The 16,430-nt window shown below is 53.1% G+C and overlaps 4 protein-coding genes across 5 annotated transcripts; 3 read left to right on the top strand and 1 right to left on the bottom strand.

Annotated features, from left to right (window-relative positions):
* Window positions 1-1,647: 1,647 nt before the first annotated feature.
* J3458_017749 (uncharacterized protein) lies at window positions 1,648-5,232 on the top strand. The gene is made up of 3 exons (XM_007814429.2): window positions 1,648-2,314; window positions 2,378-3,252; window positions 3,367-5,232. Exons 1-3 carry the CDS (start codon window positions 1,748-1,750, stop codon window positions 3,521-3,523), a joined length of 1,599 nt encoding a protein of 532 aa, XP_007812620.2. The 5' UTR covers window positions 1,648-1,747; the 3' UTR covers window positions 3,524-5,232.
* On the bottom strand, window positions 3,896-4,951 carry J3458_017750 (uncharacterized protein; the record flags this gene model as incomplete). Its single annotated transcript, XM_007814430.2, has 1 exon — window positions 3,896-4,951. The coding sequence occupies one exon, from the start codon at window positions 4,949-4,951 to the stop codon at window positions 3,896-3,898; it is 1,056 nt and encodes a 351-aa protein (XP_007812621.2).
* Window positions 5,233-7,093: 1,861 nt separating the features above from the next.
* HEX1_1 (woronin body major protein) lies at window positions 7,094-9,550 on the top strand. The gene has a single exon (XM_007814431.2). It carries the CDS (start codon window positions 7,445-7,447, stop codon window positions 9,299-9,301), a length of 1,857 nt encoding a protein of 618 aa, XP_007812622.2. The 5' UTR covers window positions 7,094-7,444; the 3' UTR covers window positions 9,302-9,550.
* A 2,016-nt stretch (window positions 9,551-11,566) lies between these two features.
* ATH1_1 (alpha,alpha-trehalase ath1) lies at window positions 11,567-15,443 on the top strand. Of its 2 annotated transcripts, XM_007814432.2 has the most exons (4): window positions 11,567-11,723; window positions 11,781-13,508; window positions 13,570-13,857; window positions 13,923-15,443. In XM_007814432.2, exons 1-4 carry the CDS (start codon window positions 11,712-11,714, stop codon window positions 15,114-15,116), a joined length of 3,222 nt encoding a protein of 1,073 aa, XP_007812623.1. In that variant the 5' UTR covers window positions 11,567-11,711; the 3' UTR covers window positions 15,117-15,443. The 2 variants fall into 2 exon arrangements, with proteins under 2 accessions (XP_007812623.1, XP_065973880.1); XM_066121123.1 differs by having other exon boundaries at window positions 11,567-13,508.
* Window positions 15,444-16,430: the final 987 nt, after the last annotated feature.

Here is a 16,430-nt window from a genome sequence, read left to right on the forward strand (position 1 = left end):
TACCAACAGATTTTCCAGCAAGCTTAATACGGAATTCAGTAACAGAAGCTACAGATATCGCGTGATAGGGACTATTGGCGAGATTGAGCCCAACGAGGTCGATGTCGGGCCCAAGAAGGCCGTTAAATTCAATAGCCTCAATACAGCCCGTCCTAGAGCTTCGGAATTGACCACTTGACGAGGTCTACTATAGCAGCAGTTCTAGCAGCAGCCCCGTTATCGAGTTATGGAGTTATTACGAGTCTCTATCAGGCCAGATTGCTAGGGATAGCTATTATTTGCTTCGTGCCGGCCTCATCTGTTATGTCCCCGAATTGGGTATTTGGGCTACACGTGGAAGCTGCTTATAGCTAACAGCATCAAGCAGCTAGCAGGCTAGATTTAACCTCTTCTTATAGAGCTTTTTAGCTTGTTTTAGCTAGCAATAATACAAAGCACACACAACACACACACGAAAGTTCCCTTCCAGGTCGTAACCAGAACTAATAACTTTATTCGGCCCTCTGTTCTCGTTTTTGCAATTGCCGCAAAGAGAACAGCGCGTAGTTGTTGGGGAATACAGCCACACCAGGAATCAGGAAGTGGCGCACCTCCCTAGGCACACATGCCGTTGACTTTTATGTTCCCTTTACTATCTATGCTTGTATTATACCCGACAGTTATGACATTTTACAAGCATAGACAACAGGAGGCAAGGGCCCCGTACAGCCCCGTATATTTGTCTCAAACGTATGCTGCCAAGCGCGGAGCCATGTAGTACCTCTCCGATTCGTTGATACATTGTCTAGTAACTTTGGTCCGAAATTTCTGTACGGTTCAACGCACCCGAGGGGTTGTACTACTGACTTGATCCCATGTACACTGATTTCAAGTAAGTAAATACAAAGTCTGCGGCGATCTGGTACGATAGCTGGTTTCTCCGTCGCGGGCAACACTTTTGCCAGTCTATATTTCTAAAAATGGTCATCTTTCGGATTACGAAACATGCCGAGGTAGGACACTAGTCCCACCGATACTACAAAGCTCGAATCTCCGGGACAGCTTGGTTTCCCGATCGCCATTTGCCGTGCTTCTGTCAGCTGGACTATCGGGAGACGCCTTACCTTAACTGTACACGCTCTTTGACCTTTCTCTAAGCGAGGCTCTAAGCGAGGTGGAGTGCAAACTAGGGAACGGCGGCTATGTCAGACATTGGATTGGGTACCGTCCTGTAGCAGAGGTGTATGCCATAACAAGCAAAAGAAACATAGCAGCGCTAGTCTTTCCAGCCGGACGGTTCCTACACGCATTAGTATTAACCTGCCAAGTCACAGAGCCGCACAGACACTATCCACGACCGGCTCATTTCAAATGTTCCATCTGCTCCACTCCATCATACAGAAAACCTCTGACTCGTTGTCTCGGTTCTCCCATCATTTCAATCTCCCTCACGTTCGGGCCGGCCCACAATGTAAGGGTCCACAGCAACTACGGAAATACAATGGATCGGAAGGGCGAGGACATGCAGAGCCCGGTAGTGTAGAATCAGGTCCCCGAGCGAATACAGTATCCCCCACTAAACTTAGATAGTTGCTAGGTTATGATATATAAATATTCACAAGAGGCTCATCATAGCGAGTCCTCCCTCAATATTAACACAATATAATTTTCAAGGGTCTACTTGGAAGTGTCTTATTCCAACATTTGATGTTGACTGAGAAGCGTCAAGTTCTGATATACGTCTCAAGACACGAATAACCTTTGAAAGATGAGCATCTTGTGGCTAGTTGCAGCCCTTTATACACTCACAGAGGCAGCAGCTCTAACACCTGAAACCAAGGCAGTTTGCTCGGGACTGTATTCGAAATTCCCAGGGCAGCTGGTTTGGGATCCAGCCGGGCCGCATGCTACCGACACAGTCTCCCATGCTTCAACCTACAACGCGGCCCGATTCGACTATTGGAACGCTGCAAGTTCCAAGAACAGAGCTGGCTGTGCATTTTTTCCATCCAATGCCGACCAAGTCTCTGTTGCAGTACAGCTCCTGAATGCATACCCCACGGTCCGGTTCGCGCTCAAAGGCGGCGGGCATAACCCAAATCTAGGCCACTCCAGCGTGGACCAAGGGGTTCTGATTGCCTTTAGACCAAATTCACAATACGCCATCCCGTCTGCAGATGGAAAGACTGTCGAGGTTGGTGCTGGGTGCAAGTGGGAAGAAGTATATTCGGCTCTCGAACCACTGGGCAAAACTGCCGTGGGCGGTCGTTTGGGAGACGTTGGAGTTGCCGGCTTCTTGCTGGGTGGTGGGCTCTCTTACTTGTCTGCGCAACATGTAAGACGAAGAAAAACTTGTGTTATTTGTATCTGGGAGTTTTTCAGCTAACATTTTCCCTAGGGCTTCGCGTGCGACAATGTCGTGAGCTTTGAGTGCGTTCTTGCAAATGGCACCATTGCGACTGCCAGCTCGACTTCGCACCCCGAGCTATTCTTTGCTCTACGAGGCGGAGGCAACCAATATGCCGTCGTGACCAAGTTTGTATTGAAGACATACGACATTGGCCAGAACGGTACCGTCTGGGGCGGCGTTCGCACATATACAGCAGACAAGCGGAAGGAGGTTCTGTCGGCAGTTACAAACTTCACCGCCGGCAACACTGACAACAAGGCCGCCATTATTCCAACGTTCAACTTCTTCTCAACGCTCGGGGCCAACGCCCCTGGGAGTCTGGTGTTCTTCTTCTACGACGGGCCAGAGCCGCGCAATGGTGTATTCGACGACTTTGACTCCATCGTGAGCTTGTCCGATAACACCAAGGCGCGATCCTACACTGACCTAACCAAGCAAGTGTTGGCTGGTGATATGAAGGGCCTGCGGTTTCAGATTAGAGAAAACACATTCCCCAACATGCCAGCAAGGGACATGAACTCTTTTCTGAATAGTCATTTTGACCTTCTTGTCAAAAAGTCTACCGAGGCTGCGCTTGGGGATTTGTTGGACTTTAAACTGTTCTCATTTGCGGTCCAACCGATGCCTCGTGGCATTGCGCGGGCTTCTCTAGAGAATGGGGGTCCCAACGCACTGGGGCTTGTACCAGAACATGGGGATCGGGTGTGGATGGAGTATGACATTGCCTGGCTAAACCCGCTGTGCGACAAGAAGTGCCCCGAGTTCTTTGAGAAGTTGGTGCAGTCCCAGCATGACCTCCACAGGGAAAAGTATTCCGGAATTTATCCCACGAATTACGAGTCTGGGGATCTGGAGTTCCTGAGGTGAGTTGGTTTTCCCATCTTCCGTTTTGTCTCTGTCCGTCCGTGTACATTTGCTTTGTCCCGTCTCTCCCGCCCCCTTGCATTACTTACATTAAACTGAAACCCTGCTACTAGTTATAATCCAATATTCATGAATGATGCCATGGAAGGACAAGACGTATTGCAAAGCTACGGAAACGAGACATTTTCGAGACTCTTCAGTATACACAAGGCTTATGATCCTCAGGGCTTTTTCTCCAACCGACAGGGAGGCTTCAAATTTACTACATGAGGGAATTTACACTATATAGTTATTAGACGGCAAAATAGACTTTGATTAGACTTGGCATAACGAAGGGGGTTAAGCCCTGTGGCTAGATGATTATTGACTTCTCCCCTGCGTGTTGTGTTAGGCCATGCCGCATCTCACTTGTCAACAAAAATGCGTCTTGGGCAAAATCACCAGCGACGGTGTCATCCCGATCACAGGCCGCTTGATTGCAAGATGCTGGTGAAGGCATCTTCCCAAGCAGCAACGTTGAGTCACCGTCTGTTTTGTCAAATACTCAAATGTGCTTATTTGCGCGTCTTTGATCCAAGCCTATTGTTACACGGCGCCCATTACACCCAAGATTCTTCATCAGCAGTTCATTTTCGGCCGAGTCTACAGCTTACTGCCCCCATCAAGGTACGTCCCTCCGGTCCTCAGCATATCAGCGGCTTCCTCGACGAGTTCATGAACAATTTCGCCTGCCGGTTGAATGCGCTGAATCGAGCCCGCGACCTGGCCCATAAAGTGAGGCACGTCAATGTCCTCTGCGCCGTTTTCCAGGTCATGCTGTACGGGGACAATGCCTCGGTCGCAGAGGTTTTTTATCTCCTGAGGATTCTTATTCCACCGCCTAATGTAGTCGTTGGGCATCATTCTCAGGGGCCTCCCGGACAAGACTAGGGTTCGCTCCGTGCCTGTATAATCGCAATCCAGGACGGCCTGCTTATGCTCGTTGCTGCTGTTGGCTTCCACCGAGGCCACGAAGCGAGTTCCAACCCAAACGGCAGAGGCGCCCTGCATCAGAGCCGCAGCAACACCCCGACCGTTGCAGATGCCGCCGGCAGCAAGAACCAAGGCGGTAGACCCCCTGAGCATGGGCGGCTTGTAACGTCGGGCCACGTCCACGACAGCCGGCACAAGAACCGAGCTTGCGATCTCGCCGGTGTGCCCACCAGCCTCGGTGCCCTGGGCGCACACCATGTCGACTCCGAGATCGAGGGCTTTGACGGCGTGCTTCGGGTGGCCCACCATGTTCATGACGAAGATGCCGTTCTTGTGCAGCTTTTCGATGATGTGCTTGGGCGGCACGCCGATTGCGCACACGAAGAGCTTGGCGCCGCTCTCAATGGTAAGGTCGATGAGTTCCTCGAGCTTCCCGTGCGTGTAGTCGTGGTTCGTTTTCCGTGCGTTGCCGCCCACCTGGGGGAGCGCGAGGTCAATTCCAAAGGGCAGATCTGGCCGCTTGAAAGCGGCCTTCATTTCCGCGATAATCTCTCGAAGCTGGTCGGGCGAGTACTGCAAACCACCAATGACTCCCAGGCCGCCAGCATTGGAGACGGCGGCAGAAAGTTCGCCTCCGGAGGTATGGGCCATGCCGGCTAGAACCACGGGGTGCCGAATGCCCATGAGTTGGGTGAAGGGCGTTGTAATTGGCCCTTTTGGAGCCATGGTGTCTGTCGTCTTGCGTCTTGTTGAATGATGGGTTAATCGGGCGAGTGTTGCCTTGAACAACACAGCAATGCATGCTCAGTCAAGTGGATTCGCAGCTTATATCCATAATATATCACATATCACTTTGTGGCGCCAAAGTGACGCGGCCGCAGCGGGCGGATAATCGTTCCGAGGCGGGAGCGGCGGCTCATGGCTTGTTGAGGTGTGGGGTGACGGAGGAGAGAGCAAGATGCCGAGGCATCGGCATCGACGTCGAGGCGCGGGGTTCAATGTTGACCAGCTCTAGCAGGAAGAAACCTCGTCAGATGATACCGATTGCCGAAAGCCGAAGGATCATACGTACCTGTAGCGGTTGCCAAAGTCTAGTGTTCCTGCCGTTGAGCCAGACTGTTGTCTGGAGTCAAGGCACAAAGTGTCTGGGGCTGGCAATCCATCGCATCCCCACATGTGCAGACATATGTTTGGCAAGCAGGGCCGTTGATTTCGACGGTCCAAACATGACAGTCATGAGCCCGGTTTGTGTGCCCGGACAGGTGCGCAATTGCACGCACCTCTTACGACTACGTCCCAGCTTGAATAGCTTCAATGCAACGTAAATCACGGCAAATTGATTGCAGGGTACAATTTCAGCCGCTCATGGAAAGCTCTGCTACCGACTACCCTAGAGCTACTTGACGACATACTCGTCATTGCCTGCGGTAGTGGGCCTAAACCCAAGTCGTCGCTGTTATGGCGAGCATGCGTCGATCGCAGTCCCTGCCTACTTAAAACCTGCCCAATGCAGAACGGTCGCGAGACTGGCATGGAGTCAACTAAGGTTGCAGTTGCTTTTGCATGACAGATTTCCCGAGCTACTGCATAACCCCGGGTCCTTCTAGATGTCCGTCAAAGGTAGGTCAACTTTACCCCTAACCACGGGGAAAGTTATTGGGAAACATGGCCAAGGATTCGAATTTTGACGAATACGGAACAAATGTCTCACGCCAATTACGGCTACATGCGTGACGGACCATCTCGTCATGATGGGCAAAAACACAACACACAAGTCGGGAATGATGGATGACTTTTGTCTTGTGAGTAAACGCCTCATTTGCCTTATTTTTTTTTTTTTTTTTTTTTTTTTTTTCGTAAAATCACCATGTGACCTGACCCAAAATCCGAAGAAACAAAAACACAGAATTGAAGTCATGTTGGAGCGTGGCGTTGATGACATGGGACGATGAACTGAGGTAACGTTAACGTCGCAATGCGGGGGAATTGCGTAGATGCATCACTCAGCTGTGGAGGCAACATTGAAGGCATCCAGCGGCCTGGGCTGCTGAAGCCACAGCCATGTCAAGCCGCGGTTGAGGCGTAGGACCGTCAGCGGATTGCTGTGGGAGAAGGAGGACCGAGTCCGATTGTTTGTACGGGCGGAATGTGTTGGAATGGTGAAGATGAAGCACCATGTGTTTGGGGCAAAGATGTTGAGGACTCGGTATTGATCGACTGGGGAAATGGTGACCTGGGGCGACACCAGACCAGACTTGACCAGACAGCGGCTGCTGTGGCTTTATTTGATCAAGGCACTGGGTGCAGCCATCAAAGAACAGAAGACGGACATCGGTCTGATTGATATCTACCCGTCAGGGAGCGGCCACTCCAGTGTGAACAAACGTCCCTCAGCCTTGTGCCAATGCCAAGCCCGCGCATGAAACATGCGATAACCCGTAAATTGGCGCACTCAGTGGCGGGTGCTGCCCTTCTCATGGCCCCCCTGGTCGGTTGCAATCAATTTGTTGGGTTGCATTGCGTCGACCCCGTCCTCCAATATATTTTGCCCCCTCAAGGTGCTCATCGTCTCCTTCTCGTGGCTCCAAATCGTGGGGTCAAAAGACGCATTGGAACCGAGGGTTTTCCATGCATTCGCTTTGATTGCAGGCGCGCAAGGGCCCCATTCAGCTCTGCCTCACCTTGTTGGTTGAATGTTGGTATTGCATCAGAAAGAAGGCGTCTGGAATCGGCTGCCACGCTTGGCCGAAAGAGTCAGGTCCGCACATGGTCAATCTGTCTTGGCTCATGTTGGTGGCCTGCATATCAAGGAACTTATTTATGGTGGGGTTACATTTCCAAGCTTCTTCCCCAGCTTCCATCCCCATCCAACCTTTCTGTCATCACGACTGGAAATGTTCGCCTCTGAGGTCCCTGGACACAGCCCCCGTGACCCAATCCAATGAATGTCCAGATGTCTCAAAGACGCGGGCAGCTGGCTTTCGACGCGAGACCTGGGATCCAATCTCCATTTCCTACAAAAGGCACCGAGTTGGCCCCTCCATCCGCACGTCCGTCCTTTCATGTTTTGCAACACCAGCAGCTCTCTCCAAGCTCGTGATTCACGGTCCGTGTGTGCCCTTTGTTCGGCACCTTTGATTGTGTACGGGTTTCCAAGGCACCATCATCAACTCTCACCTTGACACCACGTCACAATCCGTTGGCAAAACTCGATTCAACATGCGCTTCCACACGTCTGCCCTTCTCATCGCCTTGGCGACGGTAGAGTTGAGCTCTGCCGTCACCGTCAAGGTGAACCCGCTTCCTGCGCCGCAAGAGGTGACTTGGGGCGACTCTGGTCCCCAAAATGTCGGCTGGCTAAACCTGCGTACCAATTCGAATCGCACGTCCAAGTCCAACACCCAACTCGTCTCGGATGCTTGGAGTCGCGCCTCCCAGGCCATCACGTCGCTACGATGGGTGCCGCAGGCCATCGAGCAGCCCATCCCCAAGTTCGACCCTTTCCCCACCGCTGCCAGCAACAGCAGCAGCACCAAATCGAAGCGAAACACGGGCAGCGGCTGGCTCAACGAGATCAATGTACAGGTTGCCGACTGGTCCGCCGACTTGAAGCACGGCGTCGACGAGAGCTATACCCTCACCGTGTCTGCTTCGTCTTCGACGGTGGGAATCACGGCAAAGACGGTCTGGGGTGCTCTTCATGCCTTCACCACATTCCAGCAACTCGTCATCTTTGACGGCGGGTCCCTGATTGTTGAGCAGCCCGTCACCATCGAGGATCACCCCAACTACCCCTACCGAGGTGTCATGATCGACACGGGCCGAAACTTCATTTCCGCCAACAAGATCAAGGAACAGATTGACGGGCTTGCCTTGTCCAAGATGAATATCCTCCACTGGCACATCACCGACGCCCAGTCTTGGCCCATCCACCTCGAGACCTACCCTCAGGTGACCAAGGATGCCTACTCTGGCCGCGAGAGCTACTCGGCAAAGGATGTGCGGGATATCATCTCGTATGCTCGCGCCCGTGGCGTGCGCGTCATTCCCGAAATAGACATGCCGGGCCACTCTGCCTCTGGATGGCAGCAAATCGACAAGGACATTGTGACGTGCCAGAATAGCTGGTGGTCCAACGACAACTGGCCCTTGCACACCGCCGTGCAGCCCAACCCTGGACAGCTGGATGTCATGAACCCCAAGACGTACGAAGTTGTCGGCAAAGTCTACTCGGAGCTGTCCAAGAAGTTCTCGGACGACTTCTTCCACGTTGGAGGTGACGAGCTCCAGATTGGCTGCTTCAACTTTAGCAAGGGCATCAGGGATTGGTTCGCCGCCGACCCCGGGCGCACTTACTTTGACCTCAACCAGTACTGGATCGATCACGCATACCCATTGTTCATGTCGGAGGAGAACAGCGGCAAGAAGGACCGCCGGCTGATCATGTGGGAGGACGTGGTCCTCTCTCCCGACGCCCAGGCTAACAATGTCTCAAAGAGCGTCATCATGCAGTCCTGGAACAACGGCGTTGCCAACATCGACAAGCTCACAAAGGCCGGCTACGACGTGATTGTGTCGAGCGCCGACTTTATGTATCTCGATTGTGGCAACGGCGGGTACGTGACCAACGATGCTCGTTACAACTCTCCCCAATCGAATCCTGATGCTACCGGTGCGACCTTCTCCTTCAACTACGGCGGCCCTGGCGGCTCCTGGTGTGCGCCGTACAAGACGTGGCAGCGCATTTACGACTACGACTTCACCGCGAACCTCACGTCTGAGCAAGCCAAGCACATCATTGGTGCCGCCGCGCCGTTGTGGTCCGAGCAAGTCGACGACGCCGTCATCAGCTCCAAGATGTGGCCCCGAGCCGCTGCACTCGCCGAGTTGGTTTGGTCTGGCAACAAGGACCCCAAGACTGGGTTAAAGCGAACGACTTACTTGACGCAACGTATTCTCAACTTTAGGGAGTACCTTGTTGCCAATGGCATTGGGGCTGCTCCTCTGGCACCCAAGTATTGCTTGCAGCACCCTCATGCGTGCGACTTGTACTACAATCAGACCGCTGTTAAATGAGCAAGAGATGGACTTGAAGCTCCGAGGGGATGTGTCGATAGGACGGGCCATTTAGATATTCTTTTGTAGTCTATTTACCACCATTGTCTGAAAGGAATGTATTGCGTTGTACTTTTAAAACATTCTATTGTGCCATCAGGTGTACGGAGTACTGTTTCAAAGTCGCTAGATGCCATGGCGTACATGCGACGTCTGGAATCAAAAGGCAGAACCGAGGGGCCACTGACACTCCTGAAGGAGTTGATGGACGCAAGTCAGTCTTCCACCTCGGCCACTCGTGGACAGTCTCTTCACGTCCAGATTTCCAGGTCAGGAAGACTAGACGTGGTCAAAATGATAGTCGGCCAGCCGAGAGTTGCATTACCCTGTAGTGAGTGGGTAGGGCCCCGGCCCCGTAGGGGTTTGAGAGAAAGATGATCAAGGCTGCAAGGTGGTTGCAGGGTGGCTTAACGACCTCGGCGGAGCGGCGCGACTACCGTTGGCATGGGCGCACGGGTGGTAATGGTATCAAATCAGAGATGGCTCTGCAAAGGCCCGAATAGGCATCATCATGTCCCATGGCTGGCTCTTGTTTGTGGGGAGTTGGGAGCATGTTCACGTAATGCAGAACTGGACAAGTTGGAAAGGCCTCCAGATGTCCACTACAGTAAACCATGTCTATAACGATGCTGTATCTGAGCGATATTCGGTTTTTCCCTAGTAAATCGTGAATAGTCGGGGTACTTGCGATATCGTTAGCCTCAGGCTTAGTCACCATGCAGCCTTTAACGCGTTTTTCTTCCTTCAACACCACATGCACGCACCAATAGGCAGGGAAAATTAAAGCTGCTTAGCAATATGTAAAGCTGTAAACGCCAGCTAAAGGATTGGGATGACCGCCGCGAGGCTCTTTTAGCTGTGGCACGCGATACGTCTTGAATTGAGCCCTTTTTTGCCCGCGTTGACGAGGGCCGCGATAAGCTTCAACAGCTTCAACAGCGGCTTCAACAGCGGCTTTGGCACGACTGGCAGGAAGCTCGTGACGCGGTTAAAAAAACATAACCCTGTATATATACCTTTTAATATTATTGCATATATTTACCTAGTAAATTTAGTCAAAGGTACAAGCCCCATAATAGTCGCACCTTAATGATAGTCGCCTGATAACGACGAAAAAAGCCTCACGAAGATATCGTTATAGACCTGGGTTACTGTATTATCCAGGATGGCTGGGCCGTGATGGAGCCGAGAGAGGGCGTGTAATATATCGACACGAGTCATGGCACGGGATACTATCGACGACCAAGACGAAACATCGGGCACATGACCAACTTGGCTGGATATCCAGGTTGGCAGGGTGGACGACGAATTGGCTTGCATGGCGGGCGTAGCTAGCTTGGCTGGGTGGCAACGCGGCGGATCACATTACGGAACTGCAATGCGCCGGCAGGTATTCCATGACGGCTTCCAAACCGGAAACGGCGCCGGGAGCCTTCGGAGTGCGCATAAAGGGACTGCACTGGTCTTCATGGAAGCCGGGCTAGACCTGGCCAAAGTCAATTGGGTTGCCTCCCCAGACTCCATACTTTCCCCGCATTATGGAACATTGAACCAGACATTGATGACGTTGGAGGCGGTTGGCGGGGGCGCCGGTGGGCTCCGGGACAACCATGACGAGACTGTTGGTTATGAAGCGAGCGGAAATTCGAGACCGCTGTCGGTAATATTGCTCATGCCCGACGAGCACGTCATAAACTTGATGCGAAAATCTGGGCGAGACAATTCCAGATGACCTTGATGGTATCCCAACCATGTGTGCTTTGGCGCAACTTGAACCAGCAGTTCGAGAGCCGCGGGGGCTGTTCATAAGCCAGGTTACTACTTGTCTTGTCTTTCTCTTCGTGTCGATACATGTGTATCTTTCTTGATGCCCTACAGCCTCCAGAGGCCCGGACGAGGCCGCCCCTCTCGATTGAACCGGACCAACATGACGACGACACCGGCACGTCAATGGACAACTCCAGAGTGCCGCCGGGCTAAAAGCCATCAAATGTCTAACCAGACATGACGGAGATTTGCTCACGGTTAGCATTGTGGGGCTGAGCTGCGCGGACCGGGTTGATAAACCAAGGATTCTTGCCGCCACAAGATGACTAGTTACCAGTCGGCCCGTTAGCCATTTCCTGCTTGAGAACCACATTGTTCGTGCTTGTTGGCCGTCGAGTGGCTCGTCTAGTTTGTCGTTGACGGGTATAAAACGAGATTCTGCTGGAATACAAATCCTGCCAAGGACCCGTTGCCTCGTTGTCCCGGTGGCATTTGCTTCTTTGTCTCAAGTGCTAGTTAGTTGTTTCAAACCGTCAAGTTCCACCGCGTCTAGTGTAAAGAGAAACAACCCTCGTTGCCTTGATTGACCTGCGGGACTCGCAACATGCGCGCGACTGTGAGTCCACCTTGGAACATGTGACGCTGTTTCTCCCCCTGACACAAAACTCGGCAGCCCATCAAGGCGGCCGTCATAGCCGCGACTCTCGGTCTTTGCAGCGCCAGAGACCGCGTCGCCAAATGTCTGGCGCGATACAGTGGCAGTGGGCTTGACAGTGGCCGCAACGGCACAACCGTGTACAAGACTGACTTTGCCGGCGTCACTTGGGATGACGAGAACTGGCTCCTCAGCACCACCACCCTTGAGCAAGGCCGTTATCAGTCACGAGGCTCTGTTGCCAATGGCTACTTTGGCATCAGCGTTGCCAGCGTCGGCCCATTCTTTGAGCTCGACTCCGAGGACGAGGGCGGCGACCTGATCGACGGCTGGCCGCTCTTCTCCAGGCGTCAGTCCTTTGCCACCATTGCTGGTTTCTGGAACGCCCAACCCGACACCAACGGCACCAACTTTGGCTGGCTGCTGCAGTACGGCTATGAGAGCGTCATAAGTGGCGTGCCTCACTGGAGCGGTCTGGTGCTCGACCTTGGCAACGGCGTCTACCTCGACTCCACGGTCGACAACAAGACCGTGGCCAACTTTCGCTCAACATACGACTTCAAAGCCGGCGTCCTCAGCTGGTCGTACACGTGGTCCCCGTCTGCCGCCAACAATGGCTCCTACGATATCCGGTACCTGATGTTCACAAACAAGCTTCACATCAACCAGGCGGTTGTGCATCTGGAGATTGTCCCGTCGGTGGACTCGAATGCCACGGTTGTCAATGTCCTTGATGGCTATTCCGCTGTTCGAACCGACTTTGTCAAGTCTGGCGAGGATGCTGGCGCCATCTACTCGGCTGTTCGGCCCACTGGCACCGCAAATGTGACTGCGTACATTTACGCCAACATGACGGGCTCCGACGACGTTGACATTGGCCACAAGACTCTTGTCAGCAACAAGCCATATATCCGCAAGAACGAGTCTTCTATTGCCCAGGCCGTCCCCGTCACATTCTCCGCCGGCAAGGCTGTGAGAATCACAAAATGGGTCGGCGCGGCGTCCGGAGATGCCTTTGACGACCCTCAGCAGGTTGCCAAGAATGCCGCGTCGTCGGCCTTGTCCCAGGGCTTTTACAAGTCTCTACGTTCTCACGTTGAGGAGTGGAACGACGTGATGCCCGACCACTCGGTCGACAGCTATGCTGACCCCAGGAACGGAACCCTACCCCAAGACAGCTACATTATTGACTCGGCCATCATCGCGGTTGCCAACACGTACTACCTGCTGCAGAGTACAGTCGGACCAAACGCCCAAGACCTGGTCAAGGACGCCCCCGTCAATGTGGACAGCATCTCGGTTGGAGGCCTGGTCTCGGACTCGTACGCCGGTCTCATCTTTTGGGATGCCGATCTGTTTATGCAACCAGGGCTTGTGGTGTCGCACCCCAAGTCTGCCGAGCGGATTACCAACTATCGCGTCAACAAGTATGCCCAAGCCAAAGCGAATGCTCAGACGAGCTACACCAGCTCTCAGAACAAGACCGTCTTTTCCAAAGATGCGGCCGTATTCCCCTGGACGAGTGGTCGTTTTGGCAATTGCACCGCCACCGGTCCCTGCTGGGACTACCAGTACCATCTGAATGGAGACATTGGCATATCGTTTGTCAACCAACTCGTCGCGACGGGTGACACCCGTTACTTTCAAGATTCCCTGTTTCCAGTGTATGACTCCGTCGCGACGCTCTTTTCAAACCTCCTCGCACCCAATGGCTCATCTTGGACTGTTAAGAACATGACGGACCCCGTGAGTGATTTTGTCTTTCGAAACAACTATTCCTGTTGTTCCGCTAACCAATGATGGGCAGGATGAGTATGCAAACCACGTCGACGCAGGTGGCTACACGATGCCTCTGATTGCCGAAACGCTGCAGACTGCCAACACGTTCCGGGAACAATTTGGGCAGGAGAAGAACGCAACATGGGATTCCATGGCCACCAACGTGCTCTTCCTCCGGGAGAACAATGTCACGCTCGAGTTCACCACCATGAACGGAAGTGCCGCGGTGAAGCAGGCGGATGTCATATTGAACACGTTTCCGCTTTCCTACACAACAAACTACACCACCCAGGAGTCGCTCAATGATTTAGACTACGTGAGTAGAACAGCAGCTCTGTTTCACCCCAATGAACCCTATCAAGGCTAATAGTCATGCGACAGTACGCAAACAAACAATCGCCAGATGGCCCCGCCATGACGTGGGCATTCTTTTCCATCATTGCAAACGACGTCTCGCCCTCTGGCTGTTCAGCATACACCTACTCGCAGTATTCGTACAAGCCGTATGCACGCGCACCCTTCTACCAACTGTCAGAGCAACTGATTGACAATGCCACCACCAACGGCGGCACCCATCCCGCGTACCCCTTCCTCACCGGCCACGGCGGTGCAAATCAGGTCGGAGTGTTTGGGTATCTGGGGCTGCGGCTGCTCCCCGACGATGTCCTTCACATCAACCCCAATCTGCCGCCACAGATCTCGCACCTCAGCTACCGAACCTTTTACTGGCGCGGCTGGCCATTCACCGCCTCATCCAACGCGACACACACGACGGTGCGGCGGGCCAGTCACGTCCAGCCGCTGGCTTCGGCGGACCAGCGCTTCGCCAACAAGACCATCACGATTGACGTGGGCGCCGAGGGCAACGCAACCGCATACCACTTATCCGTGAATGGCACGGCCGTCGTGCCCAACCGCGACATTGGCCGCATCAACACCACTCCCGGCAACCTCCTCCAGTGCAAATCCGCCGAATCGCCCGGCAGATACAGGCCCGGCCAGTTCCCCATCGGAGCCGTCGACGGCGCCACGTCCACGAAATGGCAGCCGTGGTACGCCGCCAACCTCAGTTCCGTCACCGTGATGCTCGCGCAGGAAGAGGTTGGCACCATGGTCTCAAGCCTCCACTTCAACTGGGCCCAGGCGCCGCCGGTAAATGCCACCGTCGTCTTCCACAACTCCACCATCGCCAGCTTTGCCGAGGTGGACGTGGCATCGTCCGCCGAGACTGCCAACTATACAGTCGTGTCGCACTTGGCGGGTATCGAGCTGTCCAACCCGTACAGTGCCCAAACTACCAATCTGGATGCCATTGCCATTCCGTTGGGCAACACGACCAACATCACACTTGGCGAGCCCGTGCCCGCAGCCCGGTACGCGACGCTGCTGATTACCGGGAACCAAGGTCTCGGCCAAAGAGACATTGACGCTAAAAATGGCACGGGGGCCACGGTGGCCGAGTGGGCCATTATCAGCGATGCGAGGAAGGAGACGGACGGAGAGTCTGCGCCGGCGAAACTGAGGCGGAGTTTGACTTGGCGCGAGAAGGGGATGCTCAAGGGTAGAGCGTTTTAGTGGGAGTGCTCAAGGATGACGAGGGGATTGGGATGACGGCCATGAATGGCGAGGGCGAGAAGAAGACGCGCTGTTTTATGAAATTGGTGCGTTTTGGTCTCTGCACTCTTGATATATAATAATACGTACTTAAGGAGTGGCCATCACATGTATATTACAGAGATAGCCCTTTCAATACTCGGCTTTTATTATAGACGTGACACATTTGTGTTTTCGACGGATTCGTTTACGTAGAGTAGCAGAATACCGTCGTCAAGAGTCATCTATGGCTTGTACGGCCAGTAGATGAAAGCTATTGACAAAGTGCAATGTCGTTTTATTACCGAGGGTCCTTTCTGTTTATCGCGTCTCTCATTCATGCTAGTTGTCCCTCTAGAGACTCCTACACAAACTGCAAATAGTAGGGATATCGATTTATGTGCTAGATTTTTGCTTTCGTACCCCTGCTTTTCTGGTCTTGTTTCTTGACAGAAAATTGATATGCAGACACATTTAGTACCGGCATCATGTAGTGTGAACTAGAGATTGCAACTGGCAAAAGCTTGTTGAGCCACAGTCACACTTTTAGTAAACATGAGTGATGAAAAACTCGTTTTGTGTCACATAGATTGCCGTTGATGGCGACCTGGCTCTGAAGCTGATGTGGTGTGGCCACCGTCTGTAGTCGTTTGAAGGGTACTATTCCGTGTCACAAAGAATTCGATGCGCTCTAATTGGGCAGCCAGACGACTATATCCCCTTATATTCCGTCGACAGACCCCATCTTGACTTGCTTTGACGAATTTTTGCCCGCTGCTTTTATTCAAGAGTGTAAGCCTTAGCTACTGCCCATTCGATTCTCGAGTCTCGAGCCCACTGACAAACAACATGCCATTCTTCGCTGGCAGCTGAGAAAACTCAACCGCCCTTGACTGATTATTATTTCTGGTTACATATTCGAACAGGATGGATGAATCAGTCAATTAGCCACAACACCGATCCAGGACTTTCCAAATTGCATCATTCTTGACCCGACAATCCCTGCCTGTCCCCTTCTCAACACAACCCTTCTCTAGAGCGCTGGCAATTCCATCGAGCTTATCCTCAGTGGTGGCAAAGCGCATCAGCATCTTTCGGGCTTGCAAACACTCGGCGCCACCTGGCCCTTGACATTCCTGCCGCTCGTCGGCCGCGTCTGGCACCTGCGTGATGCCGGCATTAGGATTGACTTTGAGAATCGTAAGCTTGCAAGGCGGAGCATTCGCAACATTTTGTGATGTCTGCTCAGTACATGCTGTTTGTGAGCATTGAGCAAGGCAAGATTTTCTCGGCACT

This window comes from Metarhizium acridum (assembly GCF_019434415.1).
Source record: "Metarhizium acridum strain ARSEF 324 chromosome Unknown scaffold_443, whole genome shotgun sequence".
NCBI classification, from domain to species: Eukaryota; Fungi; Ascomycota; class Sordariomycetes; order Hypocreales; family Clavicipitaceae; genus Metarhizium; species Metarhizium acridum.